A 23,064-nucleotide genomic window follows, 5' to 3' on the forward strand; every position below is an offset into this window, starting at 1 on the left:
CTTTGGCATCGGCCAATTTCTTTTTCAAGTTTTGAAATATGGTCTTGTTCGTTAATTCTGCCTATCCGTTCCCACTAGGGTGGTAAGGTGTTGATAGTATCTTCTTAATCTTGTGATCTTCGAAGAACTTACTTACCTTACTGCCGATGAATGGTCTCCCATTATCGCAAATGACTTCGGTCGGTATCCCGAATTGACAAACTATTCCCAAATGAAAACAATGACTTCTTTTTTCCCGGATCTTTTCGAATGCTTGAGCTTTGACCCATTTGGAAAAATAATTGGTCATGAAAAGTATGAATTGATCCTTATCGGGTGCCCATGGTAGGGGCCAACGATATCCATCCCCTACTTTATAAATGGCCACGGGGACAAGACCGAGTGGAGTAGCTCTCCCGGTTGATGGATCATGGGTTGTCTCTGGTAGTTGTCGCATTTTCGTACGAAAGTCCTTTGTATCCTTTTCCATTTTGGTCCAGTAATAGTCGGCCCTAATTAATTTCCGAACCAAAGATACTGCACCCAAATGGTTCCCGCAAGTAAATTCGTGAACTTCTCTCAAGGTATATTCTGTATCCCCGACCCCCAAGCATACGACCAGCGGGCCGTCGAATGTTCTTCTGAATAAAGTCCCTTCAACCAAGCTAAATCTGGTAGCCTTTGTGCGCAGGGCCATCAATTCTTTGGGATCCGAAGGAAATTTCCCAGTCTTCAAGTAATCTATGTACTTGTTCCTCCAATCCCAAGTTAAACTCGTTGAGTTTACTTCGGCGTGGCCTTCTTCTATCACCAATTTCATGATCTGTATTACTGTTCCCGAGCTGAATTCATCGATGTCGACCGACAACTGTAAATTAGCTGGAGCATCGGCCTTACTGTTTTGATCTCAGGGTACGTGCTTCAGGGTCCATTCCCTGAATTGATGCAATATTACCTAGAATTTGTCTGAGTACCTTCACATCCGTCCTCTTTCACTTCGAACGTTCCATTAACTTGATTTACCATGAGGAAGGTGTCTCATTTGGCTTTAATTACCTCGGACCCAAGACTTTTAGCTAATTTGAGACTTGCAATCATGCCCTTGTACTAGGTCTCATTGTTAGTCAATTTCACAATTTTAATAGATTGCCTAATTACACTCCTCGTAGGTGGTTTCAACACAATTCCGAGTCCGAACCCCCTTGCGTTCGAGGCTCCATCCGTAAAAAGGGTCCAGATACCCGAGGTAGTCCCCGAGGCTAACAATAATTTCCTTTCAATTTCGGGTATTAAGGCCGGCGTAAAGTCAGCCACGAAGTCTGCCAAAATTTGAGACTTGATGGCGGTTCGGGGTCGATACTCAATATCGTACCCGCTGATTTCAATGGTCCATTTGGACAAACGGCCTGAGAGCTCGGATATATGCATGATGTTCCTTAATGGGGTAAGATGTTACGACACATATGAGGTGACATTGTAAGTACAGTTTTAACTTTCTAGAGGCGCTTAGCAAAACGAGCGCCAATTTTTTCAGGTGAGGATACCTTGTTTCGGTCTCGCCTAGTCTACTGACATAGTAAATCGGAAATTGCGTATATTCCTCTTCTCGGACTAAGAATCCACTTACCGCCACCTTGGAAATCGCCAAGTAAAGGTACAGTTGTTCATCTGCCTTCGGGGTGTGGAGTAAGGGCAGATTTGAAAGGTGCCATTTGAGTTCTTCCAAAGCTTGTTGACCTTACAGAGTCCAGGAGAAGTTATTCTTTTTCTTCAACAGTGAGAAAAACTGATGGCTTTTATCCGAGGATCTCGATATGAATTGGCCTAGAGAGGCTATGTGCCCGGTCAGCCTCTGAACGACCTTAACATTGTCCACCACGGTGATGTCTTCTATGGTTTTGATTTGTCGGGATTGATCTCGATTCCCCAATTGGATATCATGAACCCAAGGAATTTTCCCAATCTGACCCCCGAATGCGCACTTCTCTTGGTTTAGCTTCATATTGTATTTCTTTAATATGTTGAAGGTTTCCTACAAATGTTTCAAATGGTCCTCTGCTCACAGGGACTTGACTAACATATCGTCAATATAAACTTTAATTAACCTTCCTATATGTTCTTCGAACATTTAGTTTACTAGGAGTTGATAGGCGACACTAGCGTTCTTTAATCTAGCATTACATTATAACAATAGGTGCCAAATTTAGTGATAAAAGAAGTTTTTTCCTGATCGTCCAGGTCCATTTGAATTTGGTTGTACCCGGAATAGGAATTGAGAAAGCTTAGTATCTCGTGCCCGACCGTTGCATCTATCATGCGATCGATATTAAGCAAAGGAAAAGAGTCCTTAGGACATGCCTTGTTCAAGTCCTTGTAATCGACACATATTTTTAGCTTATTTCCTCTTTTTAGGAAGTACTACTACGTTATCTAACCAATCTGGGTACTTTATTTCCCGAATGGACCCTATTTTAAAGAGTTTAGATACCTCATCCTTGATGAATGCATACTTAACCTTGGACTGAGGTCTTCTCTTCTATTTAACCGGGTAAAACATCGGGTCCAAACTCCGCTTATGAGTTGTTACCTCCGGTGGGATCCCTGTCATGTCAAGATGGGACCAAGAGAAACAATCTATGTTAGATTTAAGAAAATTAATGAGTTTTCTCCTGAGCTCGGGGGCTAACCCCATGCCAACGTATACCTTTCGATCCAGCAGGTGCTCGATCAATGTGATTTTCTCCAACTTTTTGACCTTCGATTTGGTAGCGTCGATATCATCAGAAGCTATGAATGATCTTGGAACTCTGTAATCATCCTCCTTATCGCCTTCTCGTTCCCACGATTCGACCTAGACTGACATTGGTGATTGTTATTTGACTTCGGCTTTTCTAGTCGACTCTGTGCTCTTTAATGTCGAAACGGTGGGTACCAAGAGTACTTCATCGACTGCAAATTTCTCTTTTGCAGCCGGTTGTTCTCCGTATACCAATTTGATTCCTCCTGGTATAGGGAACTTCAACGCCTGGTGCAAGGTCGAAGGAACCGCCCTTATGTTGTGAACCCATTGTCTTCTGAATAGAGCGTTATATCTCATATCCCCTTCGATCACATAGAACCCTTTTTTCCTGGATGGTCTCGGCGTGTTCATCGGTAGGGTTATCTCCCCTTTAGTGGTTTCACATGCCATGTTAAATCCGTTCAACACCCAGACTACTGGCACTATTTGGTCTTGTAGTCTGAACTACTCTACCACCCTTGATCTGATAATGTTGGTCGGGCTACCTGTATCAATACGTACTCGAGATTTATTGATAAGTATGGATATTACCAATGCATCATTACGAGATTGTGCGATTCCATCGGCATCCTCGTCGCTGAATGAAATGCTTCCCTCCGAAACATAATCTCAAGTGCATTTTCCCCGTCGTGATAAACACTTTAATGCATTTTATCATCGGCCCTTGAGGGACATCGACCTCTCCGATGATCATGTTGATGATATGTTGAGGTTCCTCTTGTTCAGTCTGTTTGTTGGCGTCCCTGCTTCTGAGGTGGTTTTTGGCTCGATCACTTAGAAATTCTCGTAGGTGTCCGTTATTAAACAACCGGGCAACTTTTTCTCTCAATTGCCGACAATCTTCGGTCTTGTGCCCATGAGTGTCATGATACTTACACATCAAGTTAGGATCTCTCTAAGTAGGGTTAGACTGCAATAGCTGAGGCCACTTGGTGTCCTTGATGTGCCTGATGGATGACATGATGCTGGCAGCATCGACGTTGAAGTTATATTTCAACAATCTTGGTGTCTCCCTTGCCCCGAGCGGCCTGTCAAAACCATTTCTGCTCATCAGACCTCAACTATTAGGCCCTCGATCATTTCTCTTTTCGTTCCCCGTAGGGTGACACCCGAACTCGTTTCCCCTATGATCTCCGCTATATGGTTTATAGCGGTCTCGAATCGATCTTGATTCATGATTAGTGACTCTCTTTGATCTGTCTTCGGTTCTAACGATATAAACGGACCTAGAAAGGGCTCTGAGTTAGTCGTCCTCGACTCTGATTTTCGACTGGTACCTATTGTGGACGTCATCTCAGGTCAACGCCGGGTATTTAACTAAATTTTGTTTTAGTTGTTGCAAAGTCAAGGAACTTCAGGGTTGAGTCCTTGAGTGAATGCCTGACTGACCCAATCATCCGTGATTGGAGGCAGATCCATCCATTTCATTTAAAACCTTGACACAAACTCCCTGAGCGTATCTTTGTCTCTTTACTTCACCTTGAAAAGACCCAATTTCCTGGTCTCGACCTTGACGGGCCCCGAATGTGCCTTCATAGAAGCATCTGCAAGCATATCAAATGAATCAATATAATTTGGGGGTAAGTTGTGATACTATATCATTGCTCCCTTCGACAGGGTTTCCCCGAACTTGTTTAGCAAAACCGACTCGATTTCTTCATCTTTCAAGTCGTTTCCTTTGATGGCGCATGTGTATAATAGGTTACATGCTCATTGGATTTATGGTTCTATTGTACTTTGGAATATCGGGCATACGAAATCTCTTTGGGATCGGCTTCGGTGTAGCGCTCGGAGGGAAAAGCTTTTGGATCAACTTTTTAGAATCCGATCCTTTTAATATCGGGGGTGCTACCGAGATTTGATCAACCCCGTAGTGATATGTTTCCACCTTTTTGTCGTTGGCCTTAATTTTCTTCTCGTCTGATTCCACCCGCTTCATCAGTGCTTCAAGCATTTTTATTATCTCGGGGCCAGTCCCAGGCTCAGCTTCACCCGACCTCTCGGTGGTTTGCTCATTTCTTTGGTTGTTCTCCCGGGATCGTTCGGGCTCGACTCTACCAGGGGGTGGCCTTGATTCTGTAGTTGTGCTATTGCCGCCTGTTGAGTCTCCAACATCTCGAAGATTTGCCGTATGCTTATCTCATCATCTTCGCATTCGGGCATTTCTCGAACTATTGGTCGAGGGCCTCCATGAGAGCTATTTTCGGGGTCAGTAGGCAGGTGGGCGTCTATAGCAATATGTGAATTGGCGTCGATTAGATCGACAACTGGGACTCTATTGGGATCAGCAGGGGGCACCTCATTGCTAGACACCTGGTTGTTGTTTTCTCCATGATGGCCAGATTTAACCTCAATGTTCAAGTGAGCAGACTGCGAATTTGACATCTTTAAGCTGACCTGAAATTGAAACCTTAAAGAATAAGCGTAAACAGAGTGCGTTATGAAAATTTGTATCAAATTACCACTATTATCCTTAGCCTCAAGGTGAACGCCAAACTGTTTACCCTTAAATTGGATAACAATTGAATTTATACACGGTTTTAAAAATATGTGGATTGATTCAATACAAATAATCAAAAACGTTAAACAAATGAGTTAAAGGTACTATGAATAGTCAAAGTAGTCGTAACATTATGGCCCAGCTTGAACCTGAATTGGGCGATAGTTTCTGCCCTCGGTTGAGTCTTGGGTTCGAGGCCAATCAAGAATAACGAACAAGAATAAAGTAGAGACTTTACAATAGCTAGGAAGCAGAGAAATAATTTTGTATTACTTTGGTATGTGTGTTACAATGTAAATTGAATGAAAAAGTTTCCCCTTTATATAGTAGGAGAATGTCATTCCTAGTACAACTCTAAAAAGGCAAAAAAATCACTCTTTCTCGTCAATTACTGATATACTACTAACGTCAGGTGAGATTCACACCATGATATCCATTGGGTGCGGATATCACAACCTTCTGTTAGTCGTGTGCAACCATTTGTAGTGCTTTCCGACGTTTTGGAGTTCGTTCTGGGTTCAGGGAGTGTTGTCTTATCAGGCCCGGTGGCAAACACTTTGTTCGGGCCTTAGTACGAGAAGTCCCTGGCTTCGATTCTGATCCATACAGTCTTGTCTTCGCTTCGTTTGACCCACCAGGAAATAAAGGTATATGTTACTCCGGTTTCACCCATATACAATATTCATATTATATGATATTTTATATACTTTCTGATTAGTAAATGCAATAAGTTTCGTCCGACGACCACTTTTGTATTTTGCCCAAACTAGTTAGAGTCGCTTCTTTAGCTGCCCATGCATTAAATTCGCTCAATTGGACTAATTTCATTCCAAAACTCAATAATTTGAGATTCTCTAACAGTATACGCATGTTAGATATTTTTTATCTGCTTTGTGACATATAAACTATAAAGCAAAGAAATTAAGAAGACATAACAAACAGACACAATATAAACACCCCAAAATGGCAAAGCTTTAGGTTATTATCTATATGGGTTTTTGCTTATATTGTGTTCTACTAATTGTTAAGTTAACATGCAAATTTTTTCGATAGCTTCCCAAACGATTTTAGATCTACCACATCCTTCCTAATGCCATTAATCTTTTCGAGATCTATTCTTGGGAATTTTATAGAGATTAGTCGATACTTATTTTGTCCGAAATTTTACACTTAAAAATTTAATTTCAAAAAAATTTCGTACATTTTTATCTTGAAAAATTGAACTGAAAAACTGAATTTAGAACGCACCAGCTAATTCCTTAGCAATCCTTTTAATATGCTGAGACTTAGACCCAACATTTACTCGCATATATTGTTGTTTTACAATCATTCCATAAAATATACTTTTCACTTTGTAGATATCTTTATGTTGCATAACACTCTCGTAGCGACAATCTATATGTAATATCTTAGTTCAATTTTATATGTTGTATCTTCAAGTATTTACCATTTACCTAGAATATCGAGTCTAAATATCTTAGTCCTTTACGTTTAAGTAAAACGGTTCAGTTTGATCTCACCTCAACATAATTTATTTTTTGCTGAATAAGAAAAATAATAAATAGCAAAACATAAAACATACAACATTCATCATTGAGTTTAACATATTAACATTTGACAATATTTAATCTTAGAGATTTATAAATATTTATAAAATAGTTTAAAAGTTAATTTGATAAAAAAAACAAGCATCTAATTCAAATTAAGATATTATAATGAATCATTTTTAAAAAAATAGTCAAAGTCGTACAAATTTGAGGATAAACGTTGGTATTCATTTTTCTTGGTCAAAACTCAAAACTAACCATATTATATTTGTCAAAATTATTTATCTGTGGAGTATGAATAAGTTTAATTTAAAATAGAAAAAGAGAAAAAGGATATTCTAGTCTATTACAATTTTCAAAAGAAGACTTTTTTCCCTATAATCTTTCCCCGTAGATTTTCAAAAACCTTTCTTCAATCTTTCCCCTTGTCTCAATTTTGGATTTCATCAATCTTTCCCTCTTTTTTAAGATCTATTTTACTCACAACTTATCAGTCACCACAGTCATATACCTGTGTTTTTTTTTCCTCTTGAATTCTTGAAATGACTATCGCAGAAGCGTTATCTGTGATTCCAGCAGCTGTTTTGCGTAATCTGTCGGATAAGCTGTACGAGAAGCGCAAGAATGCTGCTTTAGAGGTATTTTTATCTGGGGTTTCTTGAATTTCTGCTTTCTTTTTTGTTTTTGTAATTTGGGTATTGTTCTATTCAATGTTTGGATTTTCCCCCCTTGATTTTTGGGATTTGGGTTTTTACTATTAAGAATTATTTACACAATCAGGTCACTTAAAAAGTAATAGCAGTTAACTGTATTAACACATTGATTTGTGACATAGAATAAATGATAACTAACCTTGTATTACAGTGATGTGTAAAAGTTCATTTCAATGTCATATAACTTAAATCCTTGTTTCCTTAGTTCAGGATTTTTCTGATATATTGATGTTTATTGGGTTTTTGTGTAGTTGGAAGGGATTATTAAGCAATTGACAGGTGCAGGTGATCATGACAAGATCACTTCTGTGATCAATTTGTTGACTCAGGAGTATACTTACTCACCTCAGGCTCATAACCGGAAAGTGCGTTTGAATTCTACTCTTACAGCTTGTTTTGTATCGTTTTGTACTGTATTCTATTGTAATAAATGTAGTGTGTTTGGTGTGACAGAAATTGTTATCCTTGATGAAATTTATTTTGTAAGTGTGGTTGCTTTTGTTTTTTGTGTAAAATGCTTTCTCCAAGAAAAATAATTTGCACCTAGAGGGAGGAGATGACTTCGTGTCCGCTGTAGCCTGTAGGAGTGGAAGCAGTGGTGGGAAACCAGAAATTTATATAAAGGGATTCAGAAAATATTAGAATATCATAATTGAGATTTTGAACTTGTGACTTTTAAACAACTATTTGAACCCCTTTACCACTACACTAAAATCTTTTCCTATGCGGGGATCCAACAATGTATAACCAAAACACGTCATTTTTATCCTATTTTCACATTATAATTTTTGACGACGGGGATCCAATTGAACCCCTTTCCCTCCTACTAGCTACACCTCTAGGCGGAAGTAATATTTCTTTACAAATATCACTATTTTTACTTATATCACTTGATCTAGTGACAGTTGTAAACATCCTCTTTACCTTCACAAGGTAGCAGTAAGGCTGCATACACACTACCCTCCCCAGATCCCACTTGTGGGATTACACCGGGTCTGTTATTGTCGTTGTTATTTAGTGACGGTTTTGTCAACCTTTAATAATACAAAACTTCACCAAACACTATTCACATACTCTATTTTCCATTATTTGATTATCATATGGTACCTACTTTATACCCAACCAAACACCGGGAAAAAAGTTTTCTTTGTAATATGAATTGACTATATTTTCTTTGTAATATGAATTGGTTATTTACTTTTTTTTGTTCAAATTATGTTCAGGGAGGATTGATAGGACTGGCTGCAGTAACTGTTGGTTTGACTTCAGAAGCAGCGCAGCACCTTGAGGTAGGGCGTTTACCTTGTGATCAACTTTGAAAGTTCCTATCAGTTTTCAGTTGTGGAAATGTGAGAATGTGCTCGAAACTTTTGGTATAGCAATGAGAAATGGTGAGGTTATTCCCCAAGGCTTTGGTCTAGTGAGAAGAGTGCAACGCGTGATGTGTGGATTAGACACACGTCGCGGATTCAAACCCTAAAGTAGACAAAAACCCGGTATTTAAGTGGAGAAGGTTAGATGGGCGGAGAGCTACCGAGTTCTGAACCGTGCGCCATTGTATCTCTGGAATTTCTCGACCCCACACAAAAAAAAAAAATTAAGAGAGGATGTACTGAGGTTATTGGTGCCTAAGTCTGAATTATAGGTTGGTATTTTTAGAGAAAGTCATCTGCTATAAAACTGAGTATGTTGATGTTATGTCGTATTAAGGTGAATTTAAGGTCATGTATTTTAGTCCAGCATCATCAAATGGTATTCCCTCGTCATCAACCACCCCCTCCCCGCAGCCAAAAAGAAAAAAGAGGATAATAGAGACAAATTAAAACGCAGAAGAAAGGAAAAAGAAAAGTATAAAGTTAGAAGATAAGATAAGGAAAAAGATGGCTGAAAGGATACCACTAATCATGACTGTGCTTTTTGACAAGATGAAGAATTGTTGATTTTGCATTTTCATTCAAATTAGGTGTAGGTGCTTTAACCGTCATTATTTTGTGCTCTAAAATGTCTGAAACTACTAGACCTGTAAAAGCTAGAATAACAGATGGTAAAAGAATGTTGCATCCGTTCATATAGTTTTTAGGAGAACATTGTCTCAAGAGTCCGTATCAGCCTTATATGATTGTCTTCATAAAAAAAAAGATTTACATGATTGTTTGTGAGCTCAAAAGCTTTGAGCTGAGTCAAAGCTCAAAGCTAATATATCAGCTACTATTATTGTTTAGTGCAACCCTCTTCTCAATTAACCCATGGGCGATGAGCCTTATTGCCATGTTGGCCTAATACTGAAATGTGACCTATTCCTACTTATGTTGCACCTAGTTTGAAATGTGACCTATTCCTACTTATGTTGCACCTAGTTTGAATGCTTAAGCTCGCTTCAACCGAGCCTTTAAAAATGCTGCTTAGATGCATAAATGTTATGAATTTGATGCCTTTGAGTTTGTCATCCATATCTTATTTATTATATGGAACTCTTATTGCCTTTTCTTATTTTCGATGGCCCTAGCTAATTCTTCCAAAGTTAATGTCAAAAGAGAGGAGAAAAAAATATAACAACATGCAAAAGGGCTCCTTATAAGAGTTTTTATACACGAAATAAAGAATGATATAACCATCAGGAATATATTTTTTATGATTCTCTTGGTTTTCAATGACGACATAATTATTAAGAATAACACAATCTTCTTTACACAATGTTCTTGCCACTAATGAGGTTTCTTGAAAAAACACCCAACACGGGTGTGTTAGTCATGAACTTGATTAAAGAACACGAGTTTAAAACACACCCGCTATGTGTGCATTGGACATTAGATCAAAGCACACATGATGATTAACTCACAAGAATACTACATAAGAATATCGTGTAAAATATTCTCGATGATTTTCTTGACTTTTTGTTATTTGCCTTGGTGACGGATGCTTTGACATACCATATTCAAGGGGAGGTGCCATGATGTATGTTATTTGCTGATGACATAGTTCTAATTGACGAGACGAGGGCCGATGTTAACGAGAGATTGGAAGTTTGGAGACAGACTCTCGAGTCTAAGGGTTTCAAATTGAGCAGGTCTAAGACAGAGTACCTGGAGTGCAAGTTTAGCGCTGAGTCGAGGGAAGTAGACGGGGACGTGAGGCTTGGGTCACAAGTCATCCCCAAGAGAGATAGCTTCAAGTACCTTGGGTCGATGATTCAGGGGGACGGAGAGATCGACGAGGACGTCACTCACCGCATAGGGGCGGGCTGGATGAAATGGAGGCTTGCATCTGGAGTCTTGTGTGACAAGAAAGTACCACCGATACTCAAAGGTAAGTTTTATAGAGTTGTGGTTAGACCGACCATGTTGTATGGGGCAGAGTGTTGGCCGGTTAAGAACTCCCATATCCAGAGGATGAAAGTAGCAGAGATGCGGATGTTGAGGTGGATGTGCGGGCACACTAGGACAGACAAGATTAGGAATGAAGATATTCGGAAGAAGGTGGGCGTCGCCCCTGTGGATGACAAGATGCGGGAAGCGAGACTCAGATGGTTCGGGCACGTGCAGAGGAGAAGCCTTGATGCACCGGTGAGGAGGTGTGAGCGGTTGGCCGTGGTGGGTACGAGAAGAGGTAGAGGGAGACCTAAGAAGTATTTGGGAGAGGTGATCAGGCAGGACATGGTACGACTGCAGATTTCCGAGGACATGACCCTTGATAGGAAGGCCTGGAGGTCAAGCATTAGGGTTGTAGAATAGGGGTAGTTGAGCTCTCCTTACTTCATATCGGGGGTGAAGCGGGGTTGGATTAGGGTTGATCTTAGATGGCTTGCAGTTTATGTTGAACACACTATTCTTGTTGTTTATCTTAGCCCCGGGCCTTAGACTCTGGTTACTGTTATTGCATGTCATTCATCTTTTGGTTTTTATGCTTCTGTTACTATTATTGTTTCTACTGGAGTTACTAATGAATTCTCTTTTCTTGTTTTTTATTTTCGTCTTTGTGAGCCGAGGGTCTATCGGAAACAGCCTCTCTGCCCTATCGGGGCAGGGCTAAGGGTCTGCGTACACATTACCCTTCCCAGACCCCACTATGTGGGATTTACTGGGTAGTTGTTGTTGTTGTTGATTTTCTTGACTTTTTGCTCGTAAAATACTTAAAATACCTGTTATGACTTATGAGAACATTAAAGGGTTAATTCTTAGCAGCTTGGAACTTTTCTGGATGTGCGATATGCACCGTCTTTCCAATTTATTGTGCATCAAAAAGTAGCTTCTGTGGCACCAATAGAAGTTTCTTCATTACGTTTTTTCTTGCTGCTTTTCTGATTTTGTAACTTCTACAAAAATTTGTCCTGCTTCTTTGAAATTCTTTTGTAAATTACTTCTGGATTAAAGTAAATTTACATACCAACTGTAATACAGCTGAATTAGGTTTCCCAAAATGTGCAGTCATTGGATGTCTATTAAAGGCAAGAATTGATGCAGGAATAAGATAACAAGACGTAGCTGCTTATGCCTATTGACAAGCCCTCTTTTACTCTTGTCGAAGTGTGTGACCCTCATCTAAAAGTTTAAGTTGTTAGAGAGAACACACTTTTACTTACTTATATATGTCTTCAACACGCCCCCTCTTGTGCGGGCTTGGTTCTTTTTGATGAGCCAAGCACGTGAAAATTCTTTTTGATACTGGGTGGCGGTGAGACTCGAACCCAGGACTTCTGCCTGCTTTGATACCATGATAAATGGACTTAGAACCAAACTCAACCCCAAAAGTTAGCTCGTGAGGATTGCCAATGACCATATAAGGAGCCCAGGAACTCCACATCCCACTGATGTGGAACTCAACAACTCTTGCATTCTTTTGAAGTGGAATCCTTTTTCCAAAAATGGAGAAGCTCCTTTACACTTACATTTTCCTTCATATGAAAGACAAATTAATGCCCTATACCAAACTTTAGGTGCTAAAGTTCAACTACCTTTTAATGTTTGGTGGAAAGTTGATTTTGGAAGATATTCAGCCTCTAGGGGGATAGGTAAAGTTCCTAGGATATACTTTGGTGAGAAGTAGTGTTTCTGTTTCAAGCATAGATTGTTGAAATTCTTGAAAGAAGAGCTTCCCTTGGTCTGTTACTATAGCTGAACACAGATAATCGTGGTCACAGTTATAAAACAAAGAAGTTTCACAGGTTCCGGCTTTTGAAGTTTAGCTTCAATCATTTTCCCTTGATCTAAGTCAAAGTTTTGAGTAGGCCGCAGTTGGGAGAAGGATTTAGATGTGAGCTAGTGTGTATTACTCAGTTTGTCAATATGGGTAAACGACTGAATATCAATGGTTGCATTATCGTAGACTTTCTCCTCGAAGAAAAAGTAATGTGCATAAAGATGTGGGTTTGTCCACTATCTTGTTATTCATGTCTTTCTTTCCACAGGAGTAATCCTGTTTATTTGTTTTGTTCCAGAACTCCTTATCTCTTTGCAATTGTGATGCGTCTATGCTGTGACTAGAAAACTAAAATTGCGTGCCTTCTATTGTTCTGTATGCGACTTCAGTGCCTGGAATTGGAAAGGCTTTCAGTTCAGGTCTTTTAAGGATAATAAAGTTCCAGCTGGGCTCCCGAAAAAATGATGAAGAGAATAGAAACTTGTAAACTGTATTCATTTTACTTTTTGTTTCTCATATCTTCTTCCTTAACATCATATGTAGCTTTTACCTTTCTACTTATTCAGAGAACAAGTTATTTTATATATGGTTGCCCTGAAAAGGTTACTGATGTTGTCTCTGGGGCTGATATTATTTCGGGATGTTGCATTGCGGATTGTGCTATTTCCTTCTTTTTTTGTGTAACTTACCTCTCCTCTGAATTTGATGTCCAGCAAATTGTCCCACCAGTCTTGCACTCTTTTTCGCACCAAGACAGCAGAGTTCGTTATTATGCATGTGAAGCTTTGTACAACATAGCGAAGGTGAGAAAGATAAAGGAACCTGTACTACGCATGTTCTTTTGGGTCTTGCTGTTTGGACTTCATTTTTGCTATTTTTACAGGTTGTAAGGGGAGATTTTATCATATTCTTCAACCAGATCTTTGATGCTTTGTGTAAGCTTTCGGCTGACTCAGATCCCAATGTGCAAAGTGCTGCTCATCTTCTAGATAGACTTGTGAAGGTAATGCATCACTTCATTTGAATATTGTTAGAGAGGGAGGAGTATGTAAACGTCTAGAAACAAATGTGATTTTTAGATGATAAGGAAATCCAGTTGTTCGATATATCACAACAAGGAGGAGGATAGAAGGTGTTGCAGAGGGAAGGAGAGTCTAAAGATGATGATTGAGCGTTTGTTAGTTTCATAGGGAAGTTTAAATGGTGTAAATTTACTAATTTATGGTAGAAAAGGTGGGTGTCCTTCTCTTTCATTTCCTTATTCCCGATTCTTTTTACTTCCAGTACTTTATGGGAGAGCGAACGAGTTGCTTTAATCAAAAGATATGCACAGTTTTTGTATTTTGACTTATCAATTTTGAGTGATAACATTGTGCTACAACTTTTGTGGGGATGCAGGATATTGTCACAGAGAGTGAGCAATTCAGGTGAGTTTGGGTTGTTGGAACAAGTATCTTCATACTGGAATCAAATTTTAATGGAATCAAATTTTAATTCTTTCTTGTTGCTGAGGTATTATTTGACAGCTTTGAATTGTGCATTTTATTTCTTATACAGCATTGAAGAATTTATTCCATTGTTGAGAGAACGAATGAATGTCCTCAATCCTCATGTCCGCCAATTTCTTGTTGGGTGGATCACAGTCTTAGACAGTGTTCCGGATATTGATATGCTCGGTTTTCTTCCTGATTTTCTTGATGGTAATTGCTTGTATTTCAATGTCAAACATTCTAGCTGTGCAACTCAATGTTATAAAATTGTAAACTCATGTGGTCTCTCTTGACTTGATGAAGTGCAGGATTATTTAATATGCTGAGTGATTCTAGCCATGAAATACGGCAACAGGCTGATTCTGCACTTTCAGAGTTTTTAGAAGAAATTAAGAATTCTCCAGTAAGATCTCTGTCATGTGTGTCATGTTAAACTTTATAATGACCTTGTGCTGAGCTCCCGTAGGAAAAAGTATTGTAAAACTTGTGCAACCCTTGCCTGCCTACTGGTATTGATGAGACGTCAGATAAAAGATATCTGAAAATATGTTTGTCTCTCAACTTGCTACTTGAATTTACCAATTTTTATTTAGTAACCGTGTTTAGCTTTCCATCTGTATAGAAGATGGTTGTCTTTAGCTCTGTTTTTGTATTTGCATCCTTTTGGAATAATAAGAATTCCTTATTGACAAAAATCTGGGAAAAAAAAATCTCAAAAGCTGATTTTGTTTGTCCTTTGTAAATTTTCTAACTCGAGGAATGCCACTCTTTAAGTCTGTAGATTATGGCCGCATGGCTGAAATACTAGTGCAAAGGGCAGGCTCGCAGGATGAATTTACTAGGCTGACTGCTATCACTTGGGTAAGTATGTTGATATGTATGTTGCTCGTGAACTATGTTATCCTGGTGTAAAGAATATGCTAGTATTTAACCTGTCAAATCTGTTTGAATAGACTATTTTGTGTTGTGCAGATAAATGAGTTTGTGAAACTTGGTGGAGATCAACTTGTCCCTTATTATGCTGACATTCTGGGAGCAATATTGCCTTGTATATCTGATAAAGAAGAAAAAATAAGAGTTGTAAGTGGAAATATTCCCATTTTTTTATTGTGCTCGTGTTTCTTTTCCTTGTTGTGCTGCCTTTTTCTTCACTGTTCTTACTTCTTTGTGTTCCTTCTTTGTCCATCGTTCTTACTTTTCTATTCTTCTGTGTTTAGGTTTCTCGTGAAACAAATGAAGAACTTCGTGGAAATGAGGCTGATCCAGCTGAAGGATTTGATGTAGGAGCAATCCTCTCCGTTGCTAGGAGGTATGATGTTACTTATTGAGGGATATTTTGCTGTTGAAGATTTTAAGAAGTTGCACTGTCTTGATACTACATTAAGGTCCCATCTCATTTGGATTCTGTAGCAACCGTAGACTTTTAGAAATGGTCATTAGGGTTTGGATGCTGGAGCCTCCAACTTCCAGCAATGCCTTGTAAAATGATTTATGGAACTAATGCTCCTTATGAGGGTGCTCATTTTTCTGGGTGTAGCTCATGATGCATGAATCTGCAAAAAGCAAATGCACTGCTTTAAAAAAAGAAGCAAATGCACTGCAGCAGATGTTTTTTGTTTGAATTTTTTTGCTTTGTACTGTAATTGGATAATTTGGGACCTGCTTTCAAATAAATTTGCGGTGTGACTGGTGATGCCAAAGACTATGAAAGAACTCTTGTGCTGCAGGATGAGTTACAATTGTAGAAACCCCGCTTGTGTGTGCTGGGTGATTCTGAAGGAGAGGAAGCTGAGATACTTGAGGGAATATACAGTTGTATATGTTTTGAAATATATATGCCTAACTCTATTAGCTCTGTGATGTAATTTTCACAATGAATATGAGGAAAATGGTATAATTCATTAGTTATATACAACAGTGAATGCTTCATAAATGGTTACTATCCTTCTTTACTGTCCAGACTATCTTGCTTATATTAATAAATTTTTTAATATATACAAATAAGCTTTTTCCCACTATAAAACTAATTTAATTAAAAATGAGATTGAATTATTTAAGAAAACCAAAACCTAACAGAGTTCGTGATAAGAATAATTATATTCAAGTTGCTATGTGTTACATGTAATTTGATTCTAGTTAACTTTGTGTCTCAATTTGTTTATCAGGCAGTTGTCTAGTGAATGGGAAGCAACACGTATTGAAGCATTACATTGGATGTGGACCCTGCTGAATAGACATCGGTCAGAGGTGAAGACCTAAAATTTAATGATGGCCACCTTCTTTATTCTTTTGCACAATGAGAATGCTCTCTCATTAGTTCATATGAGTAGATATCTAAAAACTACACTGGTTTACCAGTGGGGATAGGATACAGTAGTTTTATCTATTAATGTTGTGTGATGGAGCCAGAGTTGCTAAAAGTACTAGCTCATGTGTTGGTGGGATGCTTCCTCAATAACAAGGACATAAGGTATTGAAAAATGTTTTCTACAAGAGAGGTCACTAGTCATTTGAAACGTACAACTCTTTTATTTTTCACAATTTTGTATTTTTCACTTAGAAAGTAATTGAATCTGCATAGAATGAGTCATGAGCTTTACAATGAGAGAAGTATCGATTCCTTGCTCTTTGTGGTTGTCCCTTCACTCTCTCTCTCTCTCTCTCTCTCTGGGATGAGACAGAGGAGCTTTGCTTTATCAATTAAGTGTATACATTGCAAATTTGATTCAACTTCTAGAAGTAATTTTTTTATATTTGGTTTAGGAATAAGTTCATCGATAACACTCAGATTATGCAACATATCTTATTATCAGTCAATCAATATATGTTTTGTTGTTAACATTCTTATGGTTTCAGAACTATGATCTGATAAGTGAATGTTTATCTTTCTAATATTTTGAAACAGGTCTTGGTTTTTCTGAATGATGTCTTTGACACTCTCCTAAGGGCGCTGTCAGATTCCTCCGACGAGGTATCTCTTACTGTGTCACTTCTTTTTCATTGAGTTTGTCATGCTGGTTTGCTTTGATAGTTCTAGTAATTGTTCTAGCTTCTAGTCAACAAAGGTATATTCCAGAATATTTTATCTTGACGGAAAAATGTTGATGGGCAAGTGGTAATAGCCCATGTGTTTTTGTGGTAACATTGCGGTTGTGTTTTCCGGGCATTTGCTGACTTTCAAAGTTTCACTTAGATTTGTGTATGAGCTGCGGCCTTTGTGCGGTTCCCCCAGTGTTGTTTCTTGTCGAACTTTGGCTGTACTTCTTTCCTCTCCTGCCCTTTTCCCACCCTTTATGCCCTGCGATTTTCTTTCTCACCCTTTTCTGGAAACTTTCACAACTGTACATGACTCCCTCATTCTAATTTCTGGATCGTTCTTAACTTAAAGTTTAGTACTGTTGTAATGCTGGTAAATATTTGCTGCTTGCATGATACCTAAAAGTTGTCTAAACTGCATTTGTGCTATTTGGTGTTTGCTGATTCATTGCCACGAATATTCTCTTGTTTTGGAGGATGAGTGGTACGTGCAACTTATGCTTGACCCATAATAATCTGTCTTGAAATGGAAATGAACTTAAAGGTGGTATAAGATAATGGAGTAGAATTTTGATAGACACATTGTATCTCAGATTTCTTCTTGGCCCAAATTTTGTTTGAAATTGCTAAAATTATCTTTCTACCTTCAAGTTTAACTACTTGTCTCAACACATTCATTAATTGGGAAGGTGATCTTAGAGGGTGCTTCCTGTTATTTGTTTGTTCAGAGAGTCTTCTTTAAATTCTCTTCCAGGTAGTGCTCTTGGTGCTTGAGGTGCACGCATGCATAGCCGAAGATCCGCAACACTTCCGCCAGCTAGTTGTTTTCCTAGTTCACAGCTTTCAGCATGATCACTCACTTCTGGAGAAGTAAATGTTATGCTATATTCTTTTTTGGTTCTTGGGGGCAATTTATGGTGTCCTTTTGTTGTTTGATTTATTGAATAATTGGTATCTCAGTTTTCCAAATCCCTTTCAGACGTGGAGCTCTGATAATTCGACGGCTATGTGTCCTCCTAAATGCTGAAAGAGTTTACCGTGAACTGTCCACAATACTTGAAGGGGAATCAGATTTGGACTTTGCATCTGTGATGGTTCAGGTTGTACTTCTTGCCCATTTATCAGGAGAATATCCCTGTTTCCAATATATAGAATGAAAGTGGAACGACACAGAGCTCACACTTTGTTTTATTCGATTATATTGTATTGATATCACAGAACTGTCAACTGCGGCTCATGTTTAAAGTACGGTGCTTAATGTTGTCATTGCTGTAAGCTGAGTGTGCTGGTGTCTGTTTCAGGCCTTAAACTTGATTTTGCTTACTTCAACTGAGTTGTCCGACCTTCGGGATCATCTTAAAGGATCACTTATCAATGATGCCGGGAGAGACTTGTTTCTTTCTTTGTACGCATCGTGGTGCCATTCGCCAATGGCAATGATAAGTCTCTGCCTATTAGCTCAGGTAAGCTTGTATAGCCTGCAAGTTTTCCGGCATTTACTCATAGCTATATCAAGCATTTTGTTCCCTTTGTTTCACAGTGAATATGAATAATCAGCTCTTTCTCTGTTACAGGCATATCAGCATGCAAGTTCTGTTATTCAGTCTTTGGTTGAAGAAGACATCAATGTGAAGTTCTTAGTGCAGCTACACAAGTTGATCCACCTTCTGGAGACTCCAACCTTTGCTTACCTTAGGCTGCAGGTGTTTTGAATTTCTCCTTTGTTGAAGTTTCAAACCTAGAATTTTGAATTCCTTTATCATTTGTGGTTCTTTATGATCTAGATATAAATAATATGTATGTTTTAATTCCTTTTGGCCGGGGGTTGTCCTGGAAGATGAAATCTAGCACCAGAGGATATATGCTTATCTCTTAAGCTGCAGATTGAAGGAAAAGGAAATACATTTTCTTTTCTTTTCATAGTACATCGTTCTAACATTTTGGCTCGTATAAAGCTCTTCTTTTTGTGTAACCGACCCCAACTTATTTGGAATTGGGATTGAAGTGTAGTTGTTTATTTGTAAAAGTGCTCTTCTTTGCATTTAGCGTATTCTTTGGAGTGCGCAACAAAGTCTTGCGAAAAGGCCAATCTCCATCTCGCATACATCTTAAGAAGGGAAACCAGATTGGAATTGATAAGCATTGTGTTATTGCCAAACTACCTAGATTATTCTGCTCGCTGCATCAATAGGAATCCTGTACTATATTCTGACATTGGTTTTAACAGACTTCAAATTAATTACCTCTCAATGGAGGGAAATAAAAATTGGAACAGAGGACGTGGGGGTGGGTGGGTGGGTGGGGGGGTAGTGTTAGCTGAAACTTATATTTCATGATTTTATCCATACTTCCATAGTTGGACTTTTTCATTGTGCCTTTGTAAATTTCCAGCTTTTCCATGTCTTTTGGAGAGGCTGCAAACTTCTCATTGCTTGTTCTGAATACCCAATACTGATCTCTTTCAGTTAAAGTACGTTAAGTCCCTTTACTCTAGTGGTTTGTTGGTGCTCGAATCAAACCTTGTTATGAACTGCAAATACTAGGGTGCCATATTTGAAGGTTAACTCTTTCTCTAATATCTATTTCTGTTCTTGTGTTTCTACATGGAAGTAACCTTTGATTTCTTCAACTACTTGAAAAAAAAAGCAATTTATCGTCTTCCACTTTACCTTTTTTATGAAGTCCGTGGTATTTATATCCGTCCAAGACTGAATACGCCTATACGTTATAAGAGATTTAATGTAATTTAACTCCTAAAATTGGAATGTACTGCTAGCTATTTTACTTTCATTCAACAACTCCAAAATCTGAATATCTCCTAGGTGGCAGTATGAATCTTGTGTTGGTTTTCTAATAGTTCTTTTGTTCTCAATGTGATGTACAAGCAAGTTTATTGGGATTTTCTCTTTTTCACAAATAAGTTTCGTTAGGAGTATCTTAGTTGCTCTTCTTCTTGCAGCTTCTTGAACCTGGAAGATACATATGGTTGTTAAAAGCATTATATGGTCTACTGATGCTGTTACCGCAGGTATCTTATGAATTATTTTCTCCATTAATAAGCTGAGTTAAAGATTATTGCGACTGTTGTTATTGCGTCAACGGTCAACCACATCTCATTTGTGATGCATGCCTGGATAAGTTTGCAGTTGTTGGATTTGCTTCTGCAAGTTGAGTTTCTGTTGAATCATATGTTTAAGACTGTGGCAGAAGTCAATCACTGGGTCATGTTAGTAGTTCAATCCACTTATTAGTCTATTACTATATTCTGAAAGATAGTATGTCATGGCTATTTTCCAGCTTATACTTGAAATAATCACTCATGAGTTGTTTTTTAAATTTATCTTGAAAATAACGGTGGTGTTGGGGCACCTCGATTATTCCACCGGATATCTGCTAGCTCCTACCAACTTATGTACCACGTAACTCTTCCTTCCAAGATTTAGTGGAAGGGAAAATATCACCTAGTGTTTTTTGTGTTCTCTGGAATTTGTTCATAAGCTGGTTTTTATGTTAGTAATACAGTGAACTCTTTACAAAAGTTTATCCATTTGAGTTTTCCTGATTGTCACTCTTATATTAAGCTGCACATAAAGTTGTTTGCTAATATGGATATTCGTTATCAATTGATGTAGCAAAGTGCAGCCTTTAAGATTCTCCGTACTCGGTTGAAAACTGTTCCTTCGTACTCCTTCAAGGAAGAGCGACCTGTACGAACATCATCTGGGATTTCTTTTTTCAATGGGGGAGGTGGATCACAAATTTCAGAGGATGGCAACCCGAATGAGAATTCACATGATATGCATAATGGAATAAACTTTGGTTCGAGGCTGAAGCATTTTAAGCAAATTCAGCAGCAGCATCGTTTGCATTCAAAGTCAGAGACTCACTCACGTTTTAATTCTGCTTCCTCAATGAAGGTTCGTGTGCTACTTATTGTCTACTTATTTTTCTGATAATATTTTGGTTGCATATTAAACTCTGATGCTTGTTCAAAAGTTAACAAAAATACCTGAGGCTAGGCATGTCCTAGATGTAAAGGTATTTAGTTATTTTCGCCGCAATGCACTGCTTATCTGTCTATCTGGGTTGAGTATGGAGAAAAGAGTTCTTAGATATTTTGGGTACCAAATGCGGCAATGACGAAAGATGGGCATATTTGGCGTGGGTTGTGTAACTTGCGACAAACAAATGCTTTTAGTGGGGGTTGTATGTGCTTCATTTTTGTGAAGTTCCATATCTCAAATATATGTGTGTATATCTATTTTGATATTCGAGAAATGCCCGGCTAGCTTCTAGCCCAAGTCCAGTTGGCGCACAAGTTCAAAACTCTGGGGAGTATGGGTCAGCCCCTCTACCCTCCCTTCAACTTAAATTCCAGGCTGTCCATGGCAGGGTTCAAACCTGTGACATGCGTCTAACTCATACATCACATGCTCGTGATCCTCACCATTGAACCAAAGCCCTTGGATCCATATACCCTATTATATTGAATAGACCTTTATTTCTTTTCTAAAATCTGCTCTTTTTTCGCATTGGAATCTTAGCTTGAACCTATCTTAATTCAGGAGGTATAAAGACCAGAAGAATCAAAGCAATCTTGACGATCATCGCGTAGAGATGCAGAGCATGCGCAACTATGATTGTTTTCCCTGGCTCCTAAGAGAGGTTTCTTATACAGCAATCTTGATTTGCTTGCTTTTGATTTTTTGGAAGCACATCCAAGCTTTGTTAAGTTGTAAATTGTTATATACTTTTAGTTTGTTTTGTCAAAATTCACAAGGGTTGGGATGTACAAGGGGGGGGGGGTATATTTTTAGCTTGGATATTCCCGAGCTACTTTATATTTAAATCTTTTAGAGAATACTTAAAGGTAAAATTTGTCCATGTGGTTATGTTATTTTTGTTGAATACCATATGGGCAATGAGGTAGATATGTAGGATATAAAAAGGTTCATAATTCTTCTGTAACAAATAAAGATTCATTTTGTGTGTTATGCTTTACTCTATTGAGGGCTGTATTCCTTGGACATGAATAATTCTCAAAGCTTGAGATTTGTGATATTTCCCATGTTTTCGTTGAAGTAGTAATAAATTAGCGTGGATATGTTGATCCTAAAGAGTGTCTTATTTGTACCTCAAGAATTCTTTTCTTGCAAGGAAATAAATTCTGATATTATCTCCAAAAAGAAATTTAAAACAAGGGAAATTGGCTCGTGGAAAGCGTTTCCGACGAGCCAATTCCGATGGTACGTTCATCAGAAATTCAATGTAAGTATTTATATATATATATAAAGGAGGGAATGGAGGAGTGATGTGGCACCTCTCATCAGCTAGCAATGCTATTTATCTTTTTTGTCCTTTTTTTGCTTTTTTTTTTTCTTATTTAAAAAATCCAACAGTCTCTTAATAAACAATAAGATATGCATTGATTTTTTACAGCGGTTTCTAAACAGACACTAACCGTTCCTTTCTATTACAAGTCTAATTATTCAAATATTTTCCTCTTCTCCTATTTATTATTATACACCCTATTTAATTTAAAGTCTTTATTGTAAGTGATCCTGTAGAAGTTTTAATTTAATTTAGGGTCACAACCGGTTAAGCTATAAAATGGCAAAGTCCCTATCTGTATCCACAATAATCTATTCCAGAAGTCCCTAACGCAACACTTTGTTTTTCTTCTGCAAATTTTACTGTTCCTTTTTATCGGCAACACTCTTGGTTTAACAGGTTACAATATTTGCAGCCTGGTTCTTAGATACGCAATACGCATGCATAACTTGATTTACAACTCTTGAGAATTAAGAACATAACCAGATTGAGGAGTCAAATCTGATGCCAATATTGGTAAATCAACCTTCTT

The 23,064-nt window shown here is 38.2% G+C and overlaps 1 protein-coding gene across 1 annotated transcript; it reads left to right on the top strand.

The window, feature by feature from the left end:
• The first annotated feature begins 7,184 nt into the window (after nt 1–7,184).
• LOC104243788 (protein VAC14 homolog) lies at nt 7,185–22,262 on the top strand. The gene is made up of 20 exons (XM_009799041.2): nt 7,185–7,464; nt 7,791–7,904; nt 8,763–8,828; nt 13,389–13,478; nt 13,559–13,678; nt 14,074–14,102; nt 14,233–14,375; nt 14,474–14,568; nt 14,940–15,026; nt 15,138–15,245; nt 15,383–15,474; nt 16,331–16,412; nt 17,071–17,136; nt 17,956–18,071; nt 18,181–18,301; nt 18,503–18,664; nt 18,776–18,904; nt 20,161–20,229; nt 20,834–21,118; nt 21,767–22,262. The coding sequence occupies exons 1-20, from the start codon at nt 7,369–7,371 to the stop codon at nt 21,773–21,775; spliced, it is 2,079 nt and encodes a 692-aa protein (XP_009797343.1). The 5' UTR covers nt 7,185–7,368; the 3' UTR covers nt 21,776–22,262.
• Nucleotides 22,263–23,064: the final 802 nt, after the last annotated feature.

The sequence above is a fragment of the Nicotiana sylvestris genome, chromosome 4 (genome assembly GCF_000393655.2).
Source record: "Nicotiana sylvestris chromosome 4, ASM39365v2, whole genome shotgun sequence".
NCBI classification, from domain to species: Eukaryota; Viridiplantae; Streptophyta; class Magnoliopsida; order Solanales; family Solanaceae; genus Nicotiana; species Nicotiana sylvestris.

Excerpts from the sequence above, each read along its gene's own strand:
- LOC104243788 (XM_009799041.2), top strand. The coding sequence starts at position 7,369 with ATGACTATCGCAGAAGCGTTATCTGTGATTCCAGCAGCTGTTTTGCGT. Across the intron at positions 14,103-14,232 it reads ACAGAGAGTGAGCAATTCAG|CATTGAAGAATTTATTCCAT; the intron begins GTGAGTTTGGGT and ends TTTCTTATACAG. Across the intron at positions 18,905-20,160 it reads TTGCTTACCTTAGGCTGCAG|CTTCTTGAACCTGGAAGATA; the intron begins GTGTTTTGAATT and ends TTCTTCTTGCAG.